This window comes from Halichondria panicea, chromosome 12 (genome assembly GCF_963675165.1).
Source record: "Halichondria panicea chromosome 12, odHalPani1.1, whole genome shotgun sequence".
NCBI classification, from domain to species: Eukaryota; Metazoa; Porifera; class Demospongiae; order Suberitida; family Halichondriidae; genus Halichondria; species Halichondria panicea.
Window position 1 is genome coordinate 1,054,064 of NC_087388.1, and position 24,997 is coordinate 1,079,060.

Below are 24,997 nucleotides of genomic sequence, written 5' to 3' on the forward strand. Positions count from 1 at the left end.
AACCATGAATAACCTCTGCACACACTAACAGGTGGCTATGCATGTGACTACTCATCAGCGAAAACTTGAATGAGCCATTTGGCATAATTTTTATTGATCAAGCTACGTGCTAAACTTAACCAGGCCGCACTTCCTCGAAGAGTGGGCCTGGTATCGACTGCTTGCGCATGCGCTAACCTTCCACCAGTATCTGCAGATAACAACGTTTATGGTCAGTAAAACAATGACGTCACAACGAGCAGAAGTGGATTGAAGGAAGTAGATGATCTAGCCCATCTGATCTTGGGGAGGCCAGTGAAGGGGCTAGTGCGGTCTGGGATTCTGGGATTCTAGTTCCTGTTACAGTTCCGTTGTCATAGGCACGAGTGACTCCCCCAAATAATGACTCCCGGTCACTCCTATACCTATAGTCACCATGTACCAGTGACCCCTGGTCACTCATGCCTAGGAGTACCCCCCTGGAAAAAATGACTCCCCCCAAATTTAACTTGAGAGAGATTTCAGCGGAGGCGCTAGGGCTACTAAGTTTTTTTTTTTTTTTTTTATTGAAAATAATAGCATATAAGGTAGTGTATATACAGGGGAATGGGCTTCTATGTAGACACAATGAAAGGTGGAGGGTACAGAAAATAAAGAGGATTAAGCTTTCCTTGACTGGCTGAGGATTGTGGGATTTTTTTATCTCTCCAAAAAGAAGTACAGCCTGTTTGAGATTGAAGACAAGTACAGTGGTATGTTAAGTGTTTTTTAAATGTAGCAACTTTGTGATTGACTCTCCATGGTAGTATTTGCTGACAAATTTATTATCACACTCATGACTTTCACTTGTGGGATTTTGTGGAAGTGTAGGTGTTGAAGTAGCAAATGTATATAGGCTAGAAGTGACCCTTTAATGTTACTACATGCTATTGTACACTTTATTTGTAGTTATACGAATGGATCGGCAAGTTTTTTGGGGAAGAGTTATGAGAGAATAAACGACGGAAGTGTCAGTTGTGGAAGACCCAAGGTAACTGTTATCTCAAACTGATACTGTTTTTAATCTCAGATTGTGTGCATCTGATGATGCTTTTTCAGAGTTTACATCGGCAGACTGTAGCACGTTCACTGAACCACTATATACCAAAGAGGACGTTCAAGAAAATTGCATCATTATTTCTGTCTTTACATCACGAGTAGACATACAATAATTATGTTAAATTGTTTGTATAATGAATTGTTTATGATCTAGATCTATAAAAGAGAAGTTAACATGTTCTTGAACTTCTATTAACACTGTGTCTGATCCCACTGTAAACTATTTCATACAATGGCGAAAACTCCTCTAATACTAACTTCTGAAACACGAATGGAAGCTAGTAGCCTAACTTGATCCTAGTAGCCTTCCTGCCTGTCTCATGTCTCTTTCTGGCTAGTCAGTAGTAGCCTTCCTGCCTGTCTTTTAGGCTGTTAAAGATTAAAATACTAAAATTATCATAGGACAAAGGTCAATTTCTAGTGACGGAGGCAGGAAAGGAAGAAATTTAACCGTGACACACATGGGCCGGGCATTTACGTATGCGTTTCCAATCCCTCTCCTCTACTATCTATGGCAAGGTATATAGCCTCGTTCCCAGGCCTTACTTTTTCTTGCTGTTGTCACTGTTCATCCATAAATCACAAGAAAGACATAGTGAGGCAGCAAAGAAAGAAATGGGCGTACAGTTAAGAAAAGTAAGGCCTGGTTTGGGAAATCGCGTGATCCACAAGGATTTTTATGAACGTGGGCGATATGTAGCCCACAATCATGACGTAAGGTATTCTCCCACGCATTCAGAGTTAATAAAACTGTACTGAGACAACCACCCAAGCTGTGCTGCAAGTCAGATCAGAGAACCAGTGTGGCCAGCATGTACGACTGGCATGGTTCAGACATCAGATCTACCTACGTAACGGTACTTACATGTACTGTCCTACAGTCCCACAGTCTCAAACAATTTACCTATGTGTGGCTATACTGGCAATACATTCAATGATTTCACAATCCGGTGGGCAAGTGATAGTCAATGGACTGGACTCAATGTCAACATCTACATGTAAGTAACAGCAAAGAAACCTCCAAAACTGTTTGTCAAACCAAGCAAATTCTAATGATCTGCCAGTCCTGTCGTAAAGCTGCAGGAAGTAATGACATTAGTACACTGTACTGGTATCATATCCAATCTCGCTACAGGTGAAGAAAGCAATTCCCATTACCATTCTCACAAGCAATGCCTAGTGAAAGCTGATGCTACCTTTAATGAAGAAAGCTCACTGTGCCATCTGAAGCGATGGTAAAATTTAATTCTTACAATGTGTCCGACAACCTGTACTGTGTGGAGGTGCCACTATAATTATATATTTGATAACTAAATACTTAGTCACCTACTAGCTTCTTGGCTGATATCATTCATTACTTTTGTGCATTTATATAATTATTATTATTATAACAATGTCATAATTATTGTGATGAAAATTAATGCCATGGTGATGATCGTAACCATAAATATATTATTATTCTATTTCTTATTTCTTCATTTCCTCATTTCCTATTTCTTATTTCCTCATTTCCTCATTTCTTATTTCTCATTTCCTCATTTCTCATTCCCTGTTTTATAACCCCTCATTTTCACCCTTCTACCACCCTTCTACCCTCACGCGACTTCTACGTCTATTTCTTTCTTTATTCCTCCAATTAATACCGTATTTTATCTCGATTAAGACAGTATTTTATCTTATTGAACGATTGTGATAAAGAACAGAAAAAGGAGAGCCTGTGTAGAGGCTACACCAACACATGGTATTTTGTATCGCCATTTTGAAACAAAAGGCTCACCATACACATTGGCACAAGCATGTGCGTAGGGAGTATTCACTCCTGGGGGTGCCCCTCCACACCTTAGACAGGAATGTCTGTGGGGTCACTCCCACCGGGAAGTCTTCATTCCTCTGACACCGTTAACATTTTCAACTTCCTTATTTTGCACGAACCCCTCCCACACTATAGTATAGTATAAACAAACAAGTATAGATCAGTAAACAAGCAACCAAGCAGAGAGTGAGACTGCAAGAGTTTGGCACATCATAGGACGTACACTAGAGACAAACAAAAAGTGCTTTTCATTGCAAGGTAAAACCCTCATTGCAGCTTGCAACAGTTTGATAATAAATTATTTTTCCTGTAAGTTAATTGTAAGTCAGTAGATCTATTACTAATAATTATAGTTATACCATAAATGCCCAGCCCTCTCACCTAAGCTTCTGTTTGAGTGTAAAACCTCCCGTGAAATTTGTAATTCACCAACAATATACAGTATCTATTTATAGACTGGCGGCGACAGCCCCTCGTGTACCGCGAGGGACTGGCAAACTGTCTATCAGTCACTCGTCTCAGCTGCAACGAGCATTGCAGCCTATCAGATTGCTCAACGTCATATTAGCCCTGTAATTGTAACCGCACTTACACTTCAGGGGATTCAGTGCATTCCATAGTAGCTGAATCTCATAGCAAAATTTAACCACATTATCTATAACAATATTCATGTTTAGTAGTGTCATACGATCTATTACACTTCCGCTGAGACGAGTGACTGATAGGCAGTTTGCCAGTCGCTCGCGCTACACGCTCGGGCGGCTGTCGCCGCCAGTCTAATCTATTTAGTTGATTGTTGACGTGAGTACTCACACAACAAGATGCTCAGTAGAGCATTCACCCTGTGCGTTGAGCTTCATCACACAGCAGCAAAACGGATACGATAACTAACAATCTTAACATTATGGGGAATGATCGTGATCGGGGTGAATCTACCGTATTATTTGACCAGAGGCCGCTCTTGTGTATAAAGGCGGCATATACGGTATATATAAAGCAAAAAAGACTGTGTTTTTTTGTCGCCTTCGAAGATTGCCTACTAGTTTTTCAACTATCAGTACATGTAGCTTCATTATTTTTCAACCATGCAGTCTCAGCAGTTAAAGCAGTCCATGAAAGTGTCTAGCTCATATTTGTGCCCCATGCACACACACACACACACACACACACACACACACACACACACACACACACACACACACACACACACACACACACACACACACACACCATTCACTCTACCCTGCTGTGCGCGCACACACACGTGACAGGGTATATCAAGCCATTAAACCACAACTCTGTGACAGGCACTGACAGCTGCCACATATAGATCTAGACTCAGCTTTGTGGTTTTAGTGCAAGTGGTGTGAGTCGTGAGTATACACACTCCTTCAACATTCAACTTAATGTTTGATTGTGATACTTGAAAAGCACTGGCTGTATACGACCGGTAATTCATGCATTTCAGTGAAATTCATTGGATTGCAGTCCATATATAGAGTAAGTTGTCAGGCCTAAGAATTAGCCAGCTAAAAGTGAATTATAATGCACGAACAAAATGACACTATAAGGCCACAACAAGAGGTAGTTCTGTTTCTGGTCCATCCGCCGCTCAATATTTGACTGGGCTGTTTTTTCAGCAACACACCTAATGCGTGCGCAAACCACACCCACTCACTGTAGGTTGAGTGGGTGTTGCAATTATTATATGTACAGCACCTACAACACTTCAATATTCAGTAACCTAGTGTTTGTATCTTGTATACAACCTTTTCACCTCACTTGAAATATCAGTTTAAAAAATTTAAAACAAAAAAAGAAATGTACCACTAATTGACCTCAGGTATGTGTACATATAGTGATGGTCAGAGCTGGATGCTCACAGTTTCAAATTGCATGTAAAGGTTCTGCAAGACCTACATCTATTTTTAGAGCGTTGTATTGATGTGTTTAGCCTTCTTTCGAGTGAATCCTAGGCGTTTAAGTAGACAGCATAATGTGACAGCACTTTAGATCTACCAGTAATCTGAAGCAATTGGGTCTGAAGTTTAGGTAGTCAGCTTTTCACAAATCATTTCAATTCATCGTGAGATCATCTAGACAGTGCTCCCTTGGGCTGGCTTTATAAGCAGCGACACATCTCCAGTGCATTGAAATCTATGAACAACCCTCGGGCCAAACATGTAGTAGCTTCAGCAACAAACAATCGCTTCCCGATGGTACAGCAATTGACAAGCTTTTGCCATACCATTCTCCACCTCAGATATAGGATTTTGTACAGCCAGGGTCCCCTATTATTACTTGCAATCATTCATTTACTGTGAGCATAGATTGAAAAGGAAGGAGATTGGAAACGAAAATTTTTGCGTGAAACACTCCGCGTTATAGGGCGTGGCTAAAACTACAAAGGGATTATTTTATAGTCAGCATGCTCATTACCTATCTTGGCTGCCATACAATGTGCTGTACATAGAAATGGTGAAATTGATCACTTTTAATGTTGAATATTCTAAAAAGTAAAAAGAATATAGCTCTAAAAGGTCGACTAAGCAACGCAACCACTATCACTAAACAAACTAGAGCACTAAAGTGCAAACCCTCGGCTGGTGACATGATTAAAAAGAAACCAGAAATATAATGCAGTGCATATAGTGATGCAGTGCATATAGTGATGTTGTTATCATGTATGACTTGCACAGCAACTCAGGAGCAATAAAACTAAACCAGACTGGAGGCATGCTGAAACATTTGAGAACAGGTAGTGGTACTATAGATATATGCACTGTGGATTAGGATCACAGTAAAGAAGCCTGGAGTCTCAGAGAAGTATGGCTCCAGGTTCTGTATGGAGTAGGATCCCAGTCAGCAGCAGGAGCTATAATTCAAGCTTCTACTTTAGTGACCCTGTTCCATTGTTCCTGGTATACTGTATAGCGGGTAATTTTCGGGGGACAAAATATTCGTGGTTCAGCAATATTGAGACATTTTGTGGGTAATATTTTCGTGGTTGGAGCTTGCACTGCAGGTAAAGGTAGGCAAGGTCGCTTCATTCGTGGGTAAAATATTCGTGGTCAGACCTCCAACCACAAAAACCACGAATATTTTGCCCCACGAAAATTACACGCTATACGTTATACAGCTTTCTACTTTAGTGTCCCTGTTCCATCATTCTTGGTACAGGATCACTTCAGTTATAAGTAACGCATGTGCAAGTTCTGTTCAAGCTCCCTTTTATTAGACAAAGGAGCTTTAACACCGAAAGCTGCCACTATCAAAAGTACTAACTTGTTGTGTGGAGGCTACTCATGCTGTAAACGCAGTGCTAGAACATCCAGGTAAGCAGACCTAGTCACAAGCTTATTCAAGCTTCTTAGCTTTTGCTCGTCAAAGAAGCTTTAACATCAAAATCTGCCACTATTTAAATCAAAATATTATTCTGTGAAGGCTACCTATGCTGCAAACGCAGCGCTATGGCATCCAGGTGAGTAGATATACTCGTAACAAACAAACAAACAAACTAGAGCACTAAAGTGCAAACCCTCGGCTGGTGACATGATAATAAAGAAACCAGAAGAGTGATAATGCAGTGCATGTAGCATGTATGACTAGCAAGAGCAACTCAAAAGCAATAAAACTAAACCAGACTGGAGGCATACTGAAACTTTGAGTGCTAGTGGTATACATGTCACATTAGACATGCACTGTGGACTGGGATCACAGCAAAGAAGCCTGGAGTGTTAGACTTAGAGAGGTATGGCTCCTGCCAGGCTGGAGTATAGGATCCAGTCAGCCAACAACCAGTCACAATTTTAGCTTTCTACATCAATTGTTCCTGGTACGGATCACTTCAGCTGCAACTACGTAATCAAGGCCACGTGTAGCTAGCTATAGCTGTAGTCGGGCGCCACCGCCCTCTACCGTTGCCCGGAAGGAGGTCGGGGATCAAGCCTATCCACAGTTTTGTTCTGTTGTTGGAAATCCAACGATTCCACCAGCTCCAATCAGATTGCAGTATCTCAAGGGGATTGATCACACCCACTCAACTGTACCACGTGTGAATTTTGCACACATTGGATTGACTGAGAGGCGAGGCCAACACCCACTTTAATAAATGATATTCATCGCTATTGGTTAGCACCCACATAGAATGAATGATATTCATGATACTATTTCGTAACAGGCCAGAACAAAACTGTGGATAGGCTTGATTCCCGACCTCCTTCAAGGAGGGCGGCGGCGCTCGACTACTATAGCTGCTTCAAGCTTCTTAGCTTTTGCTCGACAATGAAGCTTTAACATCAAAATCTGCCACTATTTAAACCAAGATATTGTTGTGTGAAGGCTATCTATGCTGTAAATGCAGCACTGTGGCATCCAGGTGAGTAGATATACCTGTGACAAACAAACAAACAAACAAACAGACCAACAGACTACTATACCCGTGGCCGCCCACGCGCCTCGGGTAACAAACAAACAAACAAACAGACTACTATACTATACCCGTGGCCGCCCACGCGCCTCGGGTAATAAATGCTATAAAAGAAGGAATAGCCCTTACTATGAAGTCGTGAGAGGTCAAGGCCCGTGGTGTGTCTAAAAGTATACTAAAGCAGTTTGAAGGACTATACTGCAAACGTTTATGAACAGTAAAGCTTATCCATGGCATGAAACCATTCTATATAGCACTTAGATACATAATAACCAAGTCAAGCAATGTCTTTTGCTGTTTAGGCTTCGCAGCAGGGAAAGAGAAAAGTTGACATGGAGTAATTCAAGCTATACTCAACAAAAACTAAAAACAGAGTAAAGACAGCGGACTTAGACAAGTTAGAGCTTGTCAGTGGTGTAAACTTACTTCTCTAGAGTAACCTCCCAGCCTCTGAGTGATTGCTAGTGGATAGGAGAGCTAGAAACAGTTGAAATACAACCAGAGTACGGTCAAAACAAAAATAATCGCGAGCGCGAAATCATAACGCGGAGTGTTTCAACCATTTACACAGGGAGGCCTGGTCGTTTCCAATCCCCTTCCTTTTCAATCTATGCTTCAACGCATACAAAAAGAACATGGTAGAATTAGATTTTGGCTATCCTTACACCAAAGCAGAAGTAGCCAGTGAAACCACCATAGAACCAGCCGATTTCTAAACTAATATATCCTTTAATTCACATATATAATGTGGGCCAGATAAAAGTTAGATGTGATTCTGAGTCGGTTATGAAGCGCTTGTCATAGACCTTTTGTTATCCTTGACGTCTCTGGTTAATCCTATCGTCCCATGAATCGGTTCATGCAATTCATCTTGATCGATAAGTTTCACCAAGAGTTCATTAGGAAGAGTACGCAACTCCAATAGACTGTACACAAAAAGCATTCCTCAAATCTGACGTCACAGATACTGGCTGTAGTAACCGCAACTAGCAGGAAAGGCAATGAATAAAATTAGTAACTCATTGCCTTTCCTACTGGCAGTTGTATGAATAACTTTAGTGATAATTATCACAATCATCACTATGTCATTGCAAATTTGATTTCACAGTTTATACAACAGCATGTGGTTGCGACGTGAGGTTGGAGAAACGCCCCCTATGGTTTTAAGTGGAGTTGCGTACTCTTCCTAATGAACTCTTGGTTTCATTAATCTAGCTAGGGATAGGTTAAACACCAATTATCTGTAATCAACTACAATCGATTTTAAATAAGTCCAAAATCAATCGTAGAAAATGGATTGTCAAAGATTACTCGAAATCAATTGTTAAAAATCAATTGTCAAAAATTGAGATCATATCAAATGCACACGCCAGTTACATTCCAGGGGCGGATCTAGCAGGTAGCAGAGGGTGCTCAAGCACCCCCCTGACCTTGGACAAATAATTACTTTGTGTCTCACTCATTGGCTGTGGAAGTCACTCTTCTAGCTAACTGAGTAGCTGTAGACCTATCTATTACAGTATTGTCTTTGATAAAAGCTTGACTTGTGCACTGCAGTGCAGACTAGACTCGACAAATAAATCAGTTTATTGCTTTTTAATAAGTGCTGACATCAGCGTTTTACATTCAAATTGCACAGGAAGCGACTCATCACCGACTGTGCAGATATTTTTCCATATTGCACACCCAGAAGTATTATTGCACACTTGTTATTGCACACTAGGAAGTGATTCTTATTTAGAATAAAACGTTTTCAGCAGTGAGAGAACAAGAAAAACATAGTTTACACACTTATAATCATGCATTGCAATGTTTATCAGTCTCTTTTCTTGTTTTCTGATGCTCTGTATCACTTCTGTGCTCTTTTTGCAGTGAAGCTGAGGGTCAGGAGGTTGTCAGTATTCATATTTAATGCATCAAACAGGCATCAGTGTTGGGAGTGGGTGCTTTGAGCGGAGTATTGCACATGTAGAAGTGTACTGCACCACCATATAAGCCTGTTCAGGCTTGTATAAAGTCGTTTTGGCTTCAAAAACGGTTGTCACACTTTTCTTCAGTTATAGCGGTGCATGTTTCCTCTTCTGATACACTGGAGCCACTGGAGCATGATAGAAAGCAAGCACATGCTGTTTATCCTTCAGAACTATCCATTTTCAAAACGGGTTGCTGGTTGTCAACGTTTTTCTTGTCTTTTTTTCTTGTCTGTTCTCTACAAAATCTTTAAGTAGCCTTCTGCAAGCTCTCTTGGTGTTCTAGAGTCTTATTTCTTTGTCTTTCTAGCTGTTTTCTTTCTCTTAAACTCGTCTTCAACTGGGAGAACTCAATTTTGTTGCTACGCATTCTTCTGGTTGATAAAGCAACCGCATGTTGCACATGCGCAGATTCAACCTGCATTTTGGTTGCCAAGCAATAAATGCATTATCCCATGGATACTGATGATTATCACTCGTCCGTGCCTAGTAACTGTCACTCGTGCCTTGCAGGCACTCGTGCAGTTACTGGCACAGACTCGTGATAATCTTCAGTATCCATAGGATAATATCATAATAGAGTATAGAGTGCAAGGAACCTGTGCAATGCAAACCACACCTAATTAAAAAAATTATTAATGTCACATGATATCGCACCCACCGGAAATGATGTCAAAAGGGCGTAACTCTTGATTTTCGCGCTCTACCGCGCGGGACGCTCCTTGCCTCTCTTGCTCAGCACCTTACCTACCACTTTTTCTAGATGCATTCTGTTGCAAACGGCGTTCCATATGCTATATTCTAACAGCAAATCCTCCTCAGGAAAAACGGTAATCTGTGCCTAATAATTAATTTGTTGTTCGATCTTGCGTAACAGACACAGCAACTTACTATAGTACACTTACTAGAATTGGTTTCCAAACAATAAATGCATTATCCTAGCTTATCCCATGGATACTGATGATGATTATCACTAGTATGTGCCTAGTAACTGTCACTCGTGCCTTGCAGGATTGTAACGTACGTGCTTGCATATCGTTTGCGATAATTCACTAACACAATTAAATTGTATAATTTTGTAAAAGCTACTCTATATAGTATAACACTTTAAATTATTTTTCATCAGTGCCGTAGTCGTGGAAATGGCTGATGACAGCCAATCATGTGACACTCCCCTACACACTGCTGCAAGCCGTGGGGACTTAGATGAAGTCAGAAAGCTTTTGATAACAAAGCAATATGAATTGGATGCCAGAAACTCACACAACCAAACATCTCTTCATCTCGCATGTGCTAATGGTCACCTCGATACGGTTTGGACACTAGCCAATGATTTTGGTGCTGACATAGGAGCTATTGATAATGACAGAAATACACCATTGCTCTTTGCTGCTAAGAACAAACATGTGCAAATAATTATCATGTTGGTTCTATTATCAATGCTTGGTAGACGCCTCTCTAATGGAAGAAGACAGTCATGTTCCTTTAGCTGTAGTCAGATTGATTCACATCATTCTAAAATCTTTGAAGATGTCTTGTTTGAGTATTACAATGATTCTGAAGCAGTGGAGAAAACTATGCTGATGATATCCAAATTCTTTCTTGATCAGTGTATCGATTTCAAACATTATAATGATGAAGGCTTCTCTATATTGTTTGTAGCTGCATCACTTGGTCTCAAAGACTTGATTGGTCGGTTAGTCACAGAGAAGAAAGCAGACCTGAATATTAAGGGCTTCCGTGGTTTGTCTATTCTCCACTGTGCCTGCTTTGGAGGACATGTACTACTCGTGGAGAGTCTTATTTCAGAACATGTTATGGACCTTTCTGTGAAAGACAAATATGGGCACTCAGTTTTGCATTATGCTGTAATAAAAGGGGTTCCATATTCATGCACTGGTGGCTGTTTAAAGCTAATGGACAAACTGATCATGGAATATGACCTCAATCCCGCAGATAAAGATAACGATGGTAACACAGCTCTACATATTGCAGCCATGAAAGGACAAGTAGAAACAGTTAGACACCTGATCAGTAAGCACAGTGCTGATATTTACACCATTAATAATAAGAACAATACTCCATTGATGCTAGCTGCACTGAATGGTCGTGCCCATGTTTTGGATGCGTTCGTCAAAGAATTCAACAGCAGTTGTCATGTCCGAAGTTACAACGGCTGTACTCTTCTTCACCACGCATGCGAGGGTGGCCATACAAAAATGATAGACGCACTGGTAACAGAATATGGCCTTAATCCCGAAGATAAAGATGGTAAAGGAAATACACCTCTACATATTGCAGCCATAAATGGACATGTTGAAACAGTGAGACACCTGATCAGTAAGCACAGTGCTGATGTTGATTGCATTAATAAAACGAAGAGTACTCCATTGATGCTAGCTGTACTTAGTGGTCATGCCCATGTTTTGGATGCCTTAGTCAAAGAATTCAACAGCAGTTGTCATGTCCGAAGTTACAACGGCTGTACTCTTCTTCACCATGCATGCGAGGGTGGCCATACAAAAATGATAGACACACTGGTAACAGAATATGGCCTTAATCCTGAACATAAAAATGGTAAAGGAAACACATCTCTACATATTGCAGCCATGAAAGGACATGTTGAAGCAGTGAGACACCTGATCAGTAAGCACAGTGCTGATGTTGATTGCATTAATAAAACGAAGAGTACTCCACTGATGCTAGCTGTACTTAGTGGTCATGCCCATGTTTTGGATGCGTTCGTCAAAGAATTCAACAGCAGTTGTCATGTCCGAAGTTACAACGGCTGTACTCTTCTTCACCACGCATGCAAGGGTGGCCATACAAAAATGATAGATGCACTGGTAATGGAATATGGCCTTAATCCTAAAGATAGAGATGGTAAAGGAAATACACCTCTACATATTGCAGCCATAAATGGACATGTTGAAGCAGTGAGACACCTGATCAGTAAGCACAGTGCTGATGTTGATTGCATTAATAAAACGAAGAGTACTCCACTGATGCTAGCTGTACTTAGTGGTCATGCCCATGTTTTTGATGCGTTAGTCAAAGAATTTAACAGCAGTTGTCATGTTCAAAATTACAGTGATCGTACTCTTCTTCACCAAGCATGTGATTGTGGCCATATAAAACTTATAGACAAACTGGTAATGGAATATGGCCTCAGTCCCAAAGATAGAAATTGTAAAGGAAACACACCTCTACATATTGCAGCTTCGAAAGGACATGTTGAAACAGTGAAACACCTGATCAGAAATCACAAAGTTGAAACCAATATCACTAACAATAAGAACTCTACCCCATTGTGTTTAGCAGCTAAAGGTGGGCACCAGGTTGTGCTTCATGCTCTGATTGAAGAGTTCCATTGCAGTCCACATATAAGAGGCTACAATGGTCGAACTCTGCTTCATTATGCTTGCAAATATGGCCATATAGAAACATTAAACAATTTAGAATTAAAATATAAGGTGGATCCAACAATCAGAGACAACGATGGGAACACACCTCTTCATATTTTGTGTCGTACACGGTATACTGAAGAAGGGAAGCTCAGAACAGTGCTTTGCGAATACCAGTGCTGGACAGTGTTTAAAGTTAATAATGATGGCAACACACCTCTTCACACTGCAGCTAAATATGGGCAAGTTCATTGTGCACGCTTACTATTGCAGAAATGCAATGCTCCCCTTTTTGTGCGAAATAAGTATGAAGAGACTGCCCTTGATGTAGCTAAAGCTCAGAAAAGTCAGGAAATCATTACCATTTTCAAAAATGATCATTCTGAAATCCAGTCAATCTACCGGCAACTAGACAAACTTGCTCAGCAGGAGTTTGGTGGTGTAAAGAACCTCACCAGAATATTTGTTGTAGGTCATTCAGGTGCAGGGAAGTCCACGCTTGTTGAAACTATTAAAAAAGAAGGTTTCTTTAGCTACTTTAGCACATCAACTGTTGCCCCTCACACTGCAGGCATTGTTCCAAGTACTTATGACAGTAGTGCTTATGGAAGAATGATACTCTATGATTTTGCTGGTAATTCCGAGTACTACTCCTCACACGCTGCAATCATGGAGTCAATCAACACATCGAAAGGAAGTAATATATATTTGATAATTTGTGATTTGAGTAAAGGTGAAGAAGCTGCTGCCACTAAATACAGCTATTGGCTTTCATTTCTATCATACAATATTAAACAATTCTCAAACACAATTATCCTACCAGTGGGAAGCCATGCTGATGTCATTAATATAACGTCAATGGAACGAGTATTATATGTGCTTGACAGTGTATCTCAAAAGTTTTGTAGCAGCTCCAAGATTGATGATTTTTATATAGAACAAAGTATTGCTCTCGATTGTCGTAAACGAGGTGCTGTAGTGAATGACATAAAGAAACTTACAAAGCACTCGAGATTCTCGAAAAATGTATCCCCCATCGGACTTTCTCCAGAGACGAGTGTTCTCTTGGGATTGTTGAAAAAAGACTTTGAACACATTCCTTGCAAAGTGAGCTGCCTCATCTCTCACATAGAAGATACTGGAATTCCGCTGCCACTAAATTCTTCATTACTATACACTCTCATAAGAGAGTTACATGATTTGGGTCTACTAATGGTGATAGAGAGAGAAGGGGACTCCATTGGGAACCACATAATCATTCTCAAGATATCAATATTCACATCAGATGTGCACAAAAAACTTTTTTCAGAGTCTGCTAGAGCTGACCTCACCAAGGACATTGATCCACTCAAGTTCAGCGTAGGCATTATTCCAGAATCACTACTGAAAATAGTACTGCCAGAGCACATCACTAAAGAAAGTCTACTTAAGCTGCAGTACTGTCACGAAATTGAGAATTTGTACGTGGAAGAGGACCACACTCTTTCTCAACTCACTTCTAGGCCAGTCCCAACAAACACTGCCAATACAGAGAAATTTCATTTATTTTTTCCTGCTTTATGTGATCTCAAGCTCGGCGAAATTCAATGGCCAAAATCCGAAGGTGATATGATTACTTTAGGATGGTATGCTAAATGTGATGGTGACAGATTCGACTATTTCCCAACAAGATTTCTCCATGTGCTTATTGTTCACCTCTCTCACAACTTCGCATTAAAACAAAACCTGCCAACAAGTCACAGACCCTCTTTAGTAAGTGAGTCTTCTAGTGATAATAGTTTTTTGATTGCGGAGGTATGTGCTGCCAATCCTCGCTGTCGTGTCTGGTCGACTGGTCTGCATTGGCTTATGAAGAATGGAGTGGAGGTATTTGTCGATATGCCTAAAGACGCTGATAGTAAAGATCTGATTGTACTAGCAAGAAGTGACATTGAAGATAAAGTTGAATGTTCCAACACTCTGCAACTAGTTATTCAGAAGGTAGTCGAAATAAAAGTTGAATTCTGTGCTAGTATAGTGCCAACTGTTTACCTTCTTGATCCGAGCAACCTTAAGGATGAACCTTTTACGAATGCTAGCAATGCACCTAAATATGCTCTAATCGATATCGAAAAGGCACTAGCAGAAGGCACTAAGCGAGTCGTGGACAATAAAGGACGATGCTTCTCCTCTCAGATCAAAGATTGGATCAGCCCAATATCTTACTGGAGTAAGTACCCATGCATGCACATACATCTTTAATTGTTATAATTGTTGTTGTACACTTTCACAGAATTGTTGTTTCCGATGGATACCTTCTTGGTTCGTTCTGCTTTGAAAAAAGTATTAGGTACTCAATGGAAACTGCTAGGACTAAATCTTTTAATTTCCTGGATTAAACTAGATAACATTGACAATGAAGCATCCTTTCCTGATGGCATTGCTAAGAAAGAAAAAGTAATTCAACTGTGGATGTCACAAGAACCCACCTGGATAGTGTTGGTAGACGCTCTCAGTCAACCTTCAATTGGATTGTCCCAGAAAGCAAGTCAAATCTCAGTAGAACACAGTAAGTACCTCACAATCATTATACCTCATTCCCAGGCCAAGTTTTCGCTTTTATATCGGATGTTCTCATTCAATCAGCAACAATTTGGCCTGGGAACGAGGCTAAGCTATAAGCATAATTATGCATACTGCCTCTTTATGCGTAAATTGTATATATAATTATAATTATATAGATGTGCCTCTACAAGAGAAAATCCTCTGCGAAAACAATTCATCCCTCCATCCTGACGAGGACTTTCTCCAATCATTTGCTGCCATCATTGGCTCTCGATGGCAGTGTCTTGCTTCTCCCCTCTCCCTCACTTCTGAAGACATTGTGAGCATCAAGAGAGAGACAACCAGACAAGCACTTGTCATGCTACAGAAGTGGGCAGCCAGGGAGACGGCGACTTATGGTCAGTTGAGAGAGAAACTCTGTACACTCTCTGTGTTTCATATTTGAGAAAAGTTAGTTCATTTATCACAGCAGAAATTTTAGCTATATGTTCCATATTCATGCAATGGCGGCCTTTTAAAGCTAATGGACGTAGCTATACGTTATCAATGCACCTATATAGCTTTTTACCAAAATATATCACCTTTAATTATTGTTTGTGTCACTGAACTATGCTTTGCCATTCATGTTATTACATTTAAGCAACAATAATGCTACACTGCACTTTTAATTTGCATACTGCCCTGCAAATGCAATGCACCATACCAACTTCATCAAATCACACTTTTGCACCATACGAATCGCATAATTTTGTTAGCCTACTAGTTTCTTTTATTGTCAATTCTTACTGTCAATGCTTCCCCCAAGTAACTTTGGTACAGTAACTGCGCAGCTATATAGGTATAGCGATGTACAAACGTTCTGTACAGCTCCAACATTGATGATTTGCAAAGTGTTGCTCTTGCTCTGTCGTAAACAAGGAACCTCTAATCAGAGTTTGATTCGTTAGCAGTAGTTGAAGAGGTTTGATGAGGGCGATCCTCTCCAAACTAAATACAGTTGCCACTATTTGAGTTGTTGAATAAGATTTGTAAGTGCGAACTAAGTACCTCCAATCAGACATAAAGAACTTACTTAGAATTATCATCCCCCATCGAACTTTCCACGGAGACAAGCTCTCTTTCCTGGGATTGTTGAAATACGTTCCAGCTTGCAAAGTAAGCGCTTCCTTATCTCTCACATAGAAATTACACTGCTGTCCGAAAAGAGTTACATCAACATTCACATTAATGCTAAAGCAGACCTCAACAAACTCATCGATCAACTTAAGCTCAGTGTAGGCATTATTCCAGAATCACTATACTGGAAAGAGTACTACCAGAGTTACATCACAAAGGAAAGTCTACTTAAGCTGCATTACTGTCAAGAAATTGAGAATGTGTACGTGCATGGAAGAAGAAGACTACACTCTTTCTCAACTCACTTCGGGGCCAGTACGAACAGAAAGTGCCACTAACGAAAATATTTTCCCTGTTCTATAACTATGATCTCAAGCTCGAGGAAATTCAATGGCCTAAATCCGTAAAATTACTTTGGGATGGTATGCTAAATGTGATGGTGACAGATTAGACTTCTTCCCAACACAATTTCTTTATGTGCTTATCGTTCATCTCTCTCACAACTTTGCTGCATTAAAACAAAGCATGCCAACAAGTCCGCTACAGCTTCCGATTTTTTGATTGTGGATGTATACAGTAACACTGCCAATCCTCGCTGTTATGTCTGGTCAACTGGTCGATCTTGCATTGGCTTATGAAAAACGGAGTCAAGGTAATATTTTGTCGATATGCTCAAAGATGCTGATAGTAAAGAACTGATTGTATTAAAGGATCGAGTGACATCCAAAATGAAGTACCAAAACTCTGTAACTATTTATTCAAAGGTAGTTGAAGCAAAAATGAAGTTCTATGCTGGCTGTACCTTCTTGATCTGAGCAATATCTTTTAAAAAAATGCAGAAATGCACCTAAATATTCTCATATATAGACCTCATTGATAAAACATTAGCAGAAGGCACTGAGCGAGTCATGGATAAAGAAGGACGATGCTTCTCCTCTCCGATAAAAGATTGGATCAGCCCAACAAGACGGACCATATCTTACTGGAGTAAGTTTCACACACAAACACACACACACACATGCAAACATATCTTTAATATTGTCACATGCGAGACGTGTCGCTTATACAGATTTGTTAATCTTCCTTGGTGAAATTGCTAAGAAAAGAGTATTTTGACCGTGGTTGTCTCAGAAACTCTCCTGGAAAATGTTGGTTGATGCTCTCAGTCAACCTTCAATTGGATTGTCCCAGAAAGAAAAGCAAGTCTCACAAGAACACAGTAAGTACCTCATTCATTTATTATGTGCTGTTTACGATTTCAAAATTGCTATTATAGACGTAACTCTACAAGAGAAATCCTCAAAAGCAATTCATTTGTCTGTCCTGGCAAGGACTTTCTCCAATCGTTTGCTGCCATCATTGGCTCTCGATGGCAGTGTCTTGCTTCTCCCCTCTCCCTCACTTCTGAAGACATTGTGAGCATCAAGAGAGAGACAAGAGGAGCAGAGCCGACCAAACAAGCACTCATCATACTGCAGAAGTGCATGGGAAACCAGACAGACGGCAACTTATGATCAGTTCATATATCTGAGAACTTTAGTATCAGGACAAGTAAATGTACCTGTAGCTACGTTCAATTGCACCTATATAACTATTGTTATACGTCACCATGTTTGTGTCTTAGAACTTCAGAATTTATATGGTATTACCTTGTCAATTAAATTATAATTATTTTCAATACACCACGCATGCATGCATAGCTATTTATATACCGCAATTATTTATAGTATCATTTGGTTACCTCAATTCTTATCAGTCATTGTTTCCCCAACCAATTTTTGTACTAAATAAAGCTATATATAATATAGTTTTCCTATGTCATGACCATGTAGCAATTACGGAAATTCCTTAACATAATGGTCGCAACCATTTGCCGCAGTCTTGTTTCCTGAGGATGTCTGGTTTCAGTTGGGAAGGGGAAACCATGCATGCAAATACCTCTCAACCATGCTGCTAATTATAATAATTCATGGCTGAATATTACGTTTATACTGTTATCACTAAAACTTGACGTACATGCATTGATCGCAAATGTGTGTATTTAACGCTCAAACATGGTCCTATTTTTTATACTGTATACCGTATAGCGCGAAATGTTCGAGGGGCTTAATTTTCGCGGATTTCGTGGGTTAGAATTCTATACGAAAATTAAGTCCACGAAAATTATTCTTTAATTAGAATTACCTGCTATCGTGCAAATATTTAAAGGCGTGGCTTCCGGTAAGCAGTCATTCCGCGAACATTGTGCAACGAAATGGTTTTTAGAGGCCATTCCACGAAATATAAGTGCCTCGAAAATTTCGCGCTATACGGTATGTAACCGAGCAACTCTGTGTTGCCTACTTTGCTCTCGTAGATAGCCTACTTTAAAATCAGCTTAGTTTTCATAGGGTAACCTACTTTAAAATCAGCTCCCAGTAACACAATTCTCTTTTCTACTTAGTCTCTTTCTAACACGAGGTCAGTCACCTGACCTCCCACGCACAAAACATACTAATCATAAAAATGATAATAATAATTAGTTCCAGTCTCTCACATACCTCCCCCCTTCTCTTACGTGAAACTAGGGGAATTAGTTTTACGGTGCAAACGCCCGCGAGAGACCGTCCACATTCCCATTCGACTTTCCAGATCGATACTTGACTTCAAAGTTGTACGGCTGTAGAGCCATCGGGTCAATTGAGAGTTCAGCCGGTGTAGCCATGTCAGAGCTGTCTGTACCATAAAATGTCGGCCCAACAAGTACACCTTAAATGCTTGGATTCGTCTCACAATGTCCATTGCGATCCTTCGGAATGGCTCTGAAAATATGGGTAGGGGCGCCTTAAATCGCCCTCTTGGAGCAGTCTTCTGGCACTCGTGGCACGTCTTCACCACTCTCCGCATATCGGCAAACATCGTGGGCCAATAGAATCTCTGACTAATCCGATTCACGGTCTTGTCTCGTCCAAGGTGGCCAGCAAATGGGGTCTTGTGGGCTAGCTTCAGTACCTCGGGTCGGTACTTCAACGGCAACACAAGTTGTTCCACCTCATCTCCTCTTGGTCTTCCTTTAGGAAGCCAACGTCTGTATACCAGACCGTTCTTCTTGAAGAACCCCCCACCCGTTAAAGCGGGGTTATCTGCGGCCTTCCGTATACTTTCAAGAGTCACGTCTTCTTGTTGGAGTTTCTGAACTTCTTCCGCCCCACTACACATTCGTTTAGTTTCTTCCATTGGTTCGTCAATCGGCTGATACCTTCGGCGTTGAGCACGTTTTTCACTTCTAGTCAATAAACTCTTTTCCCGTACGACACCGAACAGATCATCCTCGAAATCAGGTAGGTTAGTAGTGTCTTCACAGCCACCCGTCAACACCGCATTGGGACGTACTCCACACTCTTCTTCGTTGCGTCGGTCAGTGGCTTCTGCTTGATCTTGAGCTCTCTTCTTGGCTCGTGTCATGACCGCCCAGGCTGTGTCTGCCTCTTGGCAGTCACCCAGTTTCTTTGCAACGAGTGCTGGTAGTACTGGTACGTCGGTACCCATCAACATCGATAGTGGCAGTGTCTTCGACACAGCTGCCTCCACTTTATGTGTAGTCCCGTTAACTTCTACTTGAATTCTAGCCAGGGGGTACACCACAGTATCCCCGTGAGCACAACATATCGCAATCGAATCGCCTTCGATTAACTTTTCCACTGGGACTAAATCTTCTCGTACCATTGTTCGAGTACATCCGGTGTCTAAGCAAACGTCCGTCACTGCGTGTCCTTCGATAGTCCCTGCTTGGAAAATTCCAGGCTTCGGCTCCATCGTGTGCTGAGTCAGTTCTGATTCGCCTTGAAAATTACTCCTTCGTTCCACACACATAAGGTTCGTCTTTGAGGGACAGTTGGATGCATAGTGCCCCTTCTGATTACACGTGAAACAGGTAATATCTTTCAGATCCCTCTTAGGTATTTCCGTCCTAGGTGGGGGAGAACTAGTTTTGTCATCCACTCCAACTCTACAGTTCCGTGCCTTGTGACCTCGTTTGTTGCACTTTGCACACACAATAGGGTTTGGGGTTGACGACCCTTCACTCACGACAGAGTCTTGTCGGGCTTGAAGGTAGTTATCCGCCAGTTGAGCCGCTGCTTCGCTGGTTTTGGGTTTGTGTTCTTGGACCCAGACTCTCACTTCCGCTGGTAATGAATTTAAAAACTGTTCCAACACCACCGCGTCTCGCAGTTTATCCACAGTGTCACACTCCTTCAACCATTTCTTGGCCAGGTCCTCCAGCCTCACTCGTAGTTCCATCACAGTCTCGCCAGTCCTCACTGACGCTGTTCGAAAGCGCCTCTTATACGTTTCTTCGTTGACGTCGTATCTACGAAGGATGGACTCTTTCACTTGGGTGTAGTTTGCCGCAGCCTCCCCACTTAGAGCCGCATAGGCCTGCTGGGCCTTGCCAGACAATTGAGGAGCAAGCTTGAACACCCAGCGATTCGCTGGTACTTCATAAGCAGTCATTAGTCTTTCGAAAGTTACTATGTATGCCTCAATGTCGTCTGCATCTGTGAGCTTGGCGACCTTCGGATCCTGGGACGTCGCCCTCCGTTCGCCGCCGCCCTCCGTTCGCCGCCGCCCTCACCGTGTGCTTCAACTAATCCGCATAGCAAATCCATCTGCTCCCGCATGTCTTCATCTCTCTTGGCTGCTTCTTCAGCCCGAACTCTGCGTTCTTCTCGTAAGTCAGCCTCTAGAGTTCTCCGATCTTCTAGAAGGGCCTTCAGCATAACCGTTAGTTCGCCTGTCTCTGCCATGTCCGTCTGACTTTGACTAGCACTAGCGGTACTTGTGATGCCTTGATCCTCGCTTTGTGTTGTTCTCTTGTATATCGTTCCTGTCCGAGTTTTACCACTCATAGATCATGGGTCTATCCAAACCAGTAGATAAGAATCCCACCGCTGCCACCAATATGTAACCGAGCAACTCTGTGTTGCCTACTTTGCTCTCGTAGATAGCCTACTTTAAAATCAGCTTAGTTTTCATAGGGTAACCTACTTTAAAATCAGCTCCCAGTAACACAATTCTCTTTTCTACTTAGTCTCTTTCTAACACGAGGTCAGTCACCTGACCTCCCACGCACAAAACATACTAATCACAAAAATGATAATAATAATTAGTTCCAGTCTCTCACAGTATCCGACTAGAAAAACATTTGCAATGTGAAAAATTGCTAGGATTGGCCAGGGGAACCACAAAAAAGCGTGGGAACAAGAAATCAGACGAGAGCATAACTCCAATCCGTTACAACGTCAATCACATGTATACTGGTAGTTTTCCCATGTTTTCCCAGCCAATATGCCACGCAATTTTTACTGGTGGAGTGATGACCAATCCCTATATATATTTATTATACACCCATTTTAGAATGTGGGGCACATAATCATGATGATTTGTGATGAATTGATGTTCCTAATACATGCAGTGTTGAGCACAGGTACACACAGTCCATCCATGCGTAGTAACATGCACGGACCGTACTGGTGACTGCATGGAATGATGTGGTGGATGGAAGCTGATAGGTGGATCTGGAACACAGTCTATTATTTAATATACTATGTATTGTACATGTTCATGACGTTGTAACGGATTGGAGTTATGCTCTCGTCTGATTTCTTGTTCCCACGCTTTTTTGTGGTTCCCCTGGCCAATCCTAGCAATTTTTCACATTGCAAATGTTTTTCTAGTCGGATTCCCTTTCTTTTTCAGTACAGTTTACGTATCATGACATGCATAAGTGGAACGTCAAGAGGCAGTACAAGAACTAGAAGACAGGACTAATCAGATATCTTCTCGAATATCTCTGGACTAATAATTATAGTATAATGAGTAATAATTTATTGCTTGATAATTATGTTGAATTTGCGAATCAGTATTAAATGACAGCCATTTTAAGAGCATGATATCTAGCCAGTGCATATAGCATGCCTGTCAGAGAAAGGGAGCTAGAGCTAAACAGTGTGAAGAAAAGGAACACCTCAGGCTCTGGAAAAGCACTGCTGCACTGATTTTAGGCGCACCGTTTATTAGCCACGCCTATCTATTATTATTGGCCACAAAGCAATTGCTGAGTCATTAAAGATGGCGGAATTGTCTAGGTAAGAGAAATAGAGACTGAGAGGTCATCTGCCTCGTGGAAGCAATCGCAAATCTGAAGAAGCGCTTTGTAATCCAGGTTGTAGTCGTTTGGAAACCCTGTGCAGAATGTCCTGGAGATGGCTGTACTTGGAGTAAATGCTGGGCAAGAAACTTACTCACTTACTTACTTACTTAGTCAGTCAGACAAAGAGCGGTGAAACGTCGAAATAGTGCAATTTTTAAAATGAAAATATTCATTCATTAAAATGTTTATGGATTATGAAATGAGAGATACAAAGAGAGAAAAGGCTAAATAAACTATCTGTTCAGCCAGTTTCTTGATGTGGCCTTTCCCTGCAGAGATAGAACAGTTTGAACATGAGTCAAAATAATTGAAATATTGCTAAACACAGGCAAACCCACTGCCAATCCTATGTAAAACCTACTGGTTTTACTAATACATAAAAATTATAATAAGTGTTCGAAGGCCGGGTCATTTTGCATGCATACATCTAGGAACATACAACCTATACACTTGTTTAATACATAATATTGGTACCTATATAATTATGCACTCGACAGGCTCAGCACACCTTTGTTGGAGTTGTTGGTGTTTCCTCGCAACCATGCATATAGCTTCTCACCAGAGGAGGCTGGAACCACTTGACCTTGCAGAATACTTTTAGTGTCTGTAAGCTTTTCAGGGGGGGGGGGGGTCAACTTTTATTTCCGTCCGAGATACAAGTCTCGAGGCCAGCTGTGCGTTGACCTCGAGAACGAGCCACCGATGGTATCGAAGCTTACACAAGAGCACTGTATCTCTACTTCTGAGCAAAATTGGCGAAAATAAAAGTTGACCCCCCTCCCTGCAAATACCGTTTTAAGGTTACATACACTAAAAACTACTGCAAGAGAAGTTTGGAGAAATCCAATTAGTGACCTTTAATTAATACTATACTTACAACTTTAATACAGTAACAATCGTTAATTATCAAGCAGCAATGAGGGTTTAGATTTACCTTGCAGCACTTTTTGTTTGTCTCTAGTGTACGTCCTATGGTGTGTCAAACTCTTGCAGTTTCACCCTCTGCTTGGTTGCATGTTTGTGAGAAACTCTTCAATCTAGGGTACTAGTGTGGGAGGGGCTTGACTGTGCAAACTAAGCCAAACAGGAAGTTGAAAATGTAACTAGAATCCCAGACAGCACTAGAACTGCATAGGCTCATGATCTGTAATGTTTAGTCACAATTCAGCTAGTGTTTCAGTATAAAACTATTATTAGCTTTCACCTAGCTGGTATGTGAGATTTATTATACATAATGATTTTCGTTAATATACGTCCCGCAGTGGTGCTGGTTAAGTTTAGCAGACAGCTTGTTAGACGATCAATGATTATGCTAATTGGCTCATTCAGGTTTTCGCTGATGAGTACATGTAGTCACATGCATAGCCACCTGTTACTGTGTGCAGAGGTTATTCATGGTTTGTTTGTGGATTATTTTTTAGCTGATGAATTTTGATGCCTTACACATACTTCTAATTATGGGCTACAAAATGAAATGAATACCATTGGTCAGGACTCAGGAGATCTACATGCAAATGAGTGATGTCATACATCATTGTTGACAAACCATATGCCATGATGGATACAAACACATGACAATGTTTATGGTATAGTCTTACTCGAACTGGTGCATTCAGTCTTGCAGTCAGCTTGGTTTTTTTCAAGGCTATAGCCTCGATCCCAGGCTGAGTTTTCGCTTTTATAACGGTTAGGCATACTGGTTGTTCGCCTAACCGTTATAAAGCGAAAACTTGGCCTGGGATCGTTCAAAGCTTGAAATTTGTTTTCCAACTGAAACCAGAAATCCTCAGGAAATAAAACTGCAATTAACTGTTAGTACACTTTCAAGTGGCAAATGGTTGCGACAAACAGAATTATGATATATAGCTACCGTATATCTTCTAATTTATCGGACAGCAAAAAATAATTATTTTGGAAATTGTCCGGGTATAATTGGAACAGATTTTTATAGAGCATGCGAAGTGTCCGGAATAATTAGAACAAGCAAGCAGCTGCATGCGAGCTAGCTAAGTTTAATAGAACAAGGTACGACTGAATAGTTGCACTAACTATCTAAAACTAGCTACTCAAAGCTATCTAACTGCAGCACTCCAAGTCTTACTTGCCGTCTATGAATGGTAACTCAACTTTTCAAGGTATTGTCCGGATATTTAGAACAAATGTAATATTAAAGTACTGGAGTGTCCGTTGTATTAGAACAACGAAAATTGCCCAAAAGAGTGTCCGGATAATTAGAAGTGTCCGATAAATTAGAAGATATACGGTATATAATTGTAGCTAAGTACAAAAACTGGTCCCTCTAATTGACTAATAAGTGACTTACAAATATGAATTATCATAGTGCTGAATGTATAATTATAGTATGCCAATGCAAATATTAAAACAACAATATAAAATAACAATTGAATTTTAATATGTAATTAAGTCGGTGACAAAGTTGAGTATAGTGAC

At 40.8% G+C, this 24,997-nt stretch overlaps 2 protein-coding genes and 1 long non-coding RNA gene across 5 annotated transcripts; 2 read left to right on the plus strand and 1 right to left on the minus strand.

Annotated features, from left to right (window-relative positions):
• Positions 1-77: 77 nt before the first annotated feature.
• LOC135344892 (uncharacterized) lies at positions 78-2,705 on the plus strand. Of its 2 annotated transcripts, none has more exons than XR_010397571.1 (3): positions 78-1,009; positions 1,078-2,075; positions 2,213-2,705. It is a non-coding gene; the product is annotated as an uncharacterized LOC135344892 (long non-coding RNA). The 2 variants fall into 2 exon arrangements; XR_010397570.1 differs by lacking the exon at positions 2,213-2,705 and having other exon boundaries at positions 78-731; positions 928-1,009; positions 1,078-1,291.
• Positions 2,706-3,012: 307 nt separating this feature from the next.
• LOC135344745 (uncharacterized) lies at positions 3,013-16,045 on the plus strand. Its single transcript, XM_064542000.1, has 4 exons — positions 3,013-3,148; positions 10,416-14,902; positions 14,966-15,241; positions 15,414-16,045. The coding sequence occupies exons 2-4, from the start codon at positions 10,432-10,434 to the stop codon at positions 15,680-15,682; spliced, it is 5,016 nt and encodes a 1,671-aa protein (XP_064398070.1). The 5' UTR covers positions 3,013-3,148; positions 10,416-10,431; the 3' UTR covers positions 15,683-16,045.
• A 2,620-nt stretch (positions 16,046-18,665) lies between these two features.
• Positions 18,666-23,749, minus strand: LOC135344837 (uncharacterized). Of its 2 annotated transcripts, none has more exons than XM_064542123.1 (2): positions 23,481-23,749; positions 18,666-23,288 (listed from the first exon to the last, which is right to left on the minus strand). In XM_064542123.1, the coding sequence occupies exon 2, from the start codon at positions 20,845-20,847 to the stop codon at positions 18,907-18,909; it is 1,941 nt and encodes a 646-aa protein (XP_064398193.1). In that variant the 5' UTR covers positions 20,848-23,288; positions 23,481-23,749; the 3' UTR covers positions 18,666-18,906. The 2 variants fall into 2 exon arrangements, with proteins under 2 accessions (XP_064398193.1, XP_064398194.1); XM_064542124.1 differs by having other exon boundaries at positions 18,666-23,327.
• Between the last annotated feature and the right edge of the window lie 1,248 nt (positions 23,750-24,997).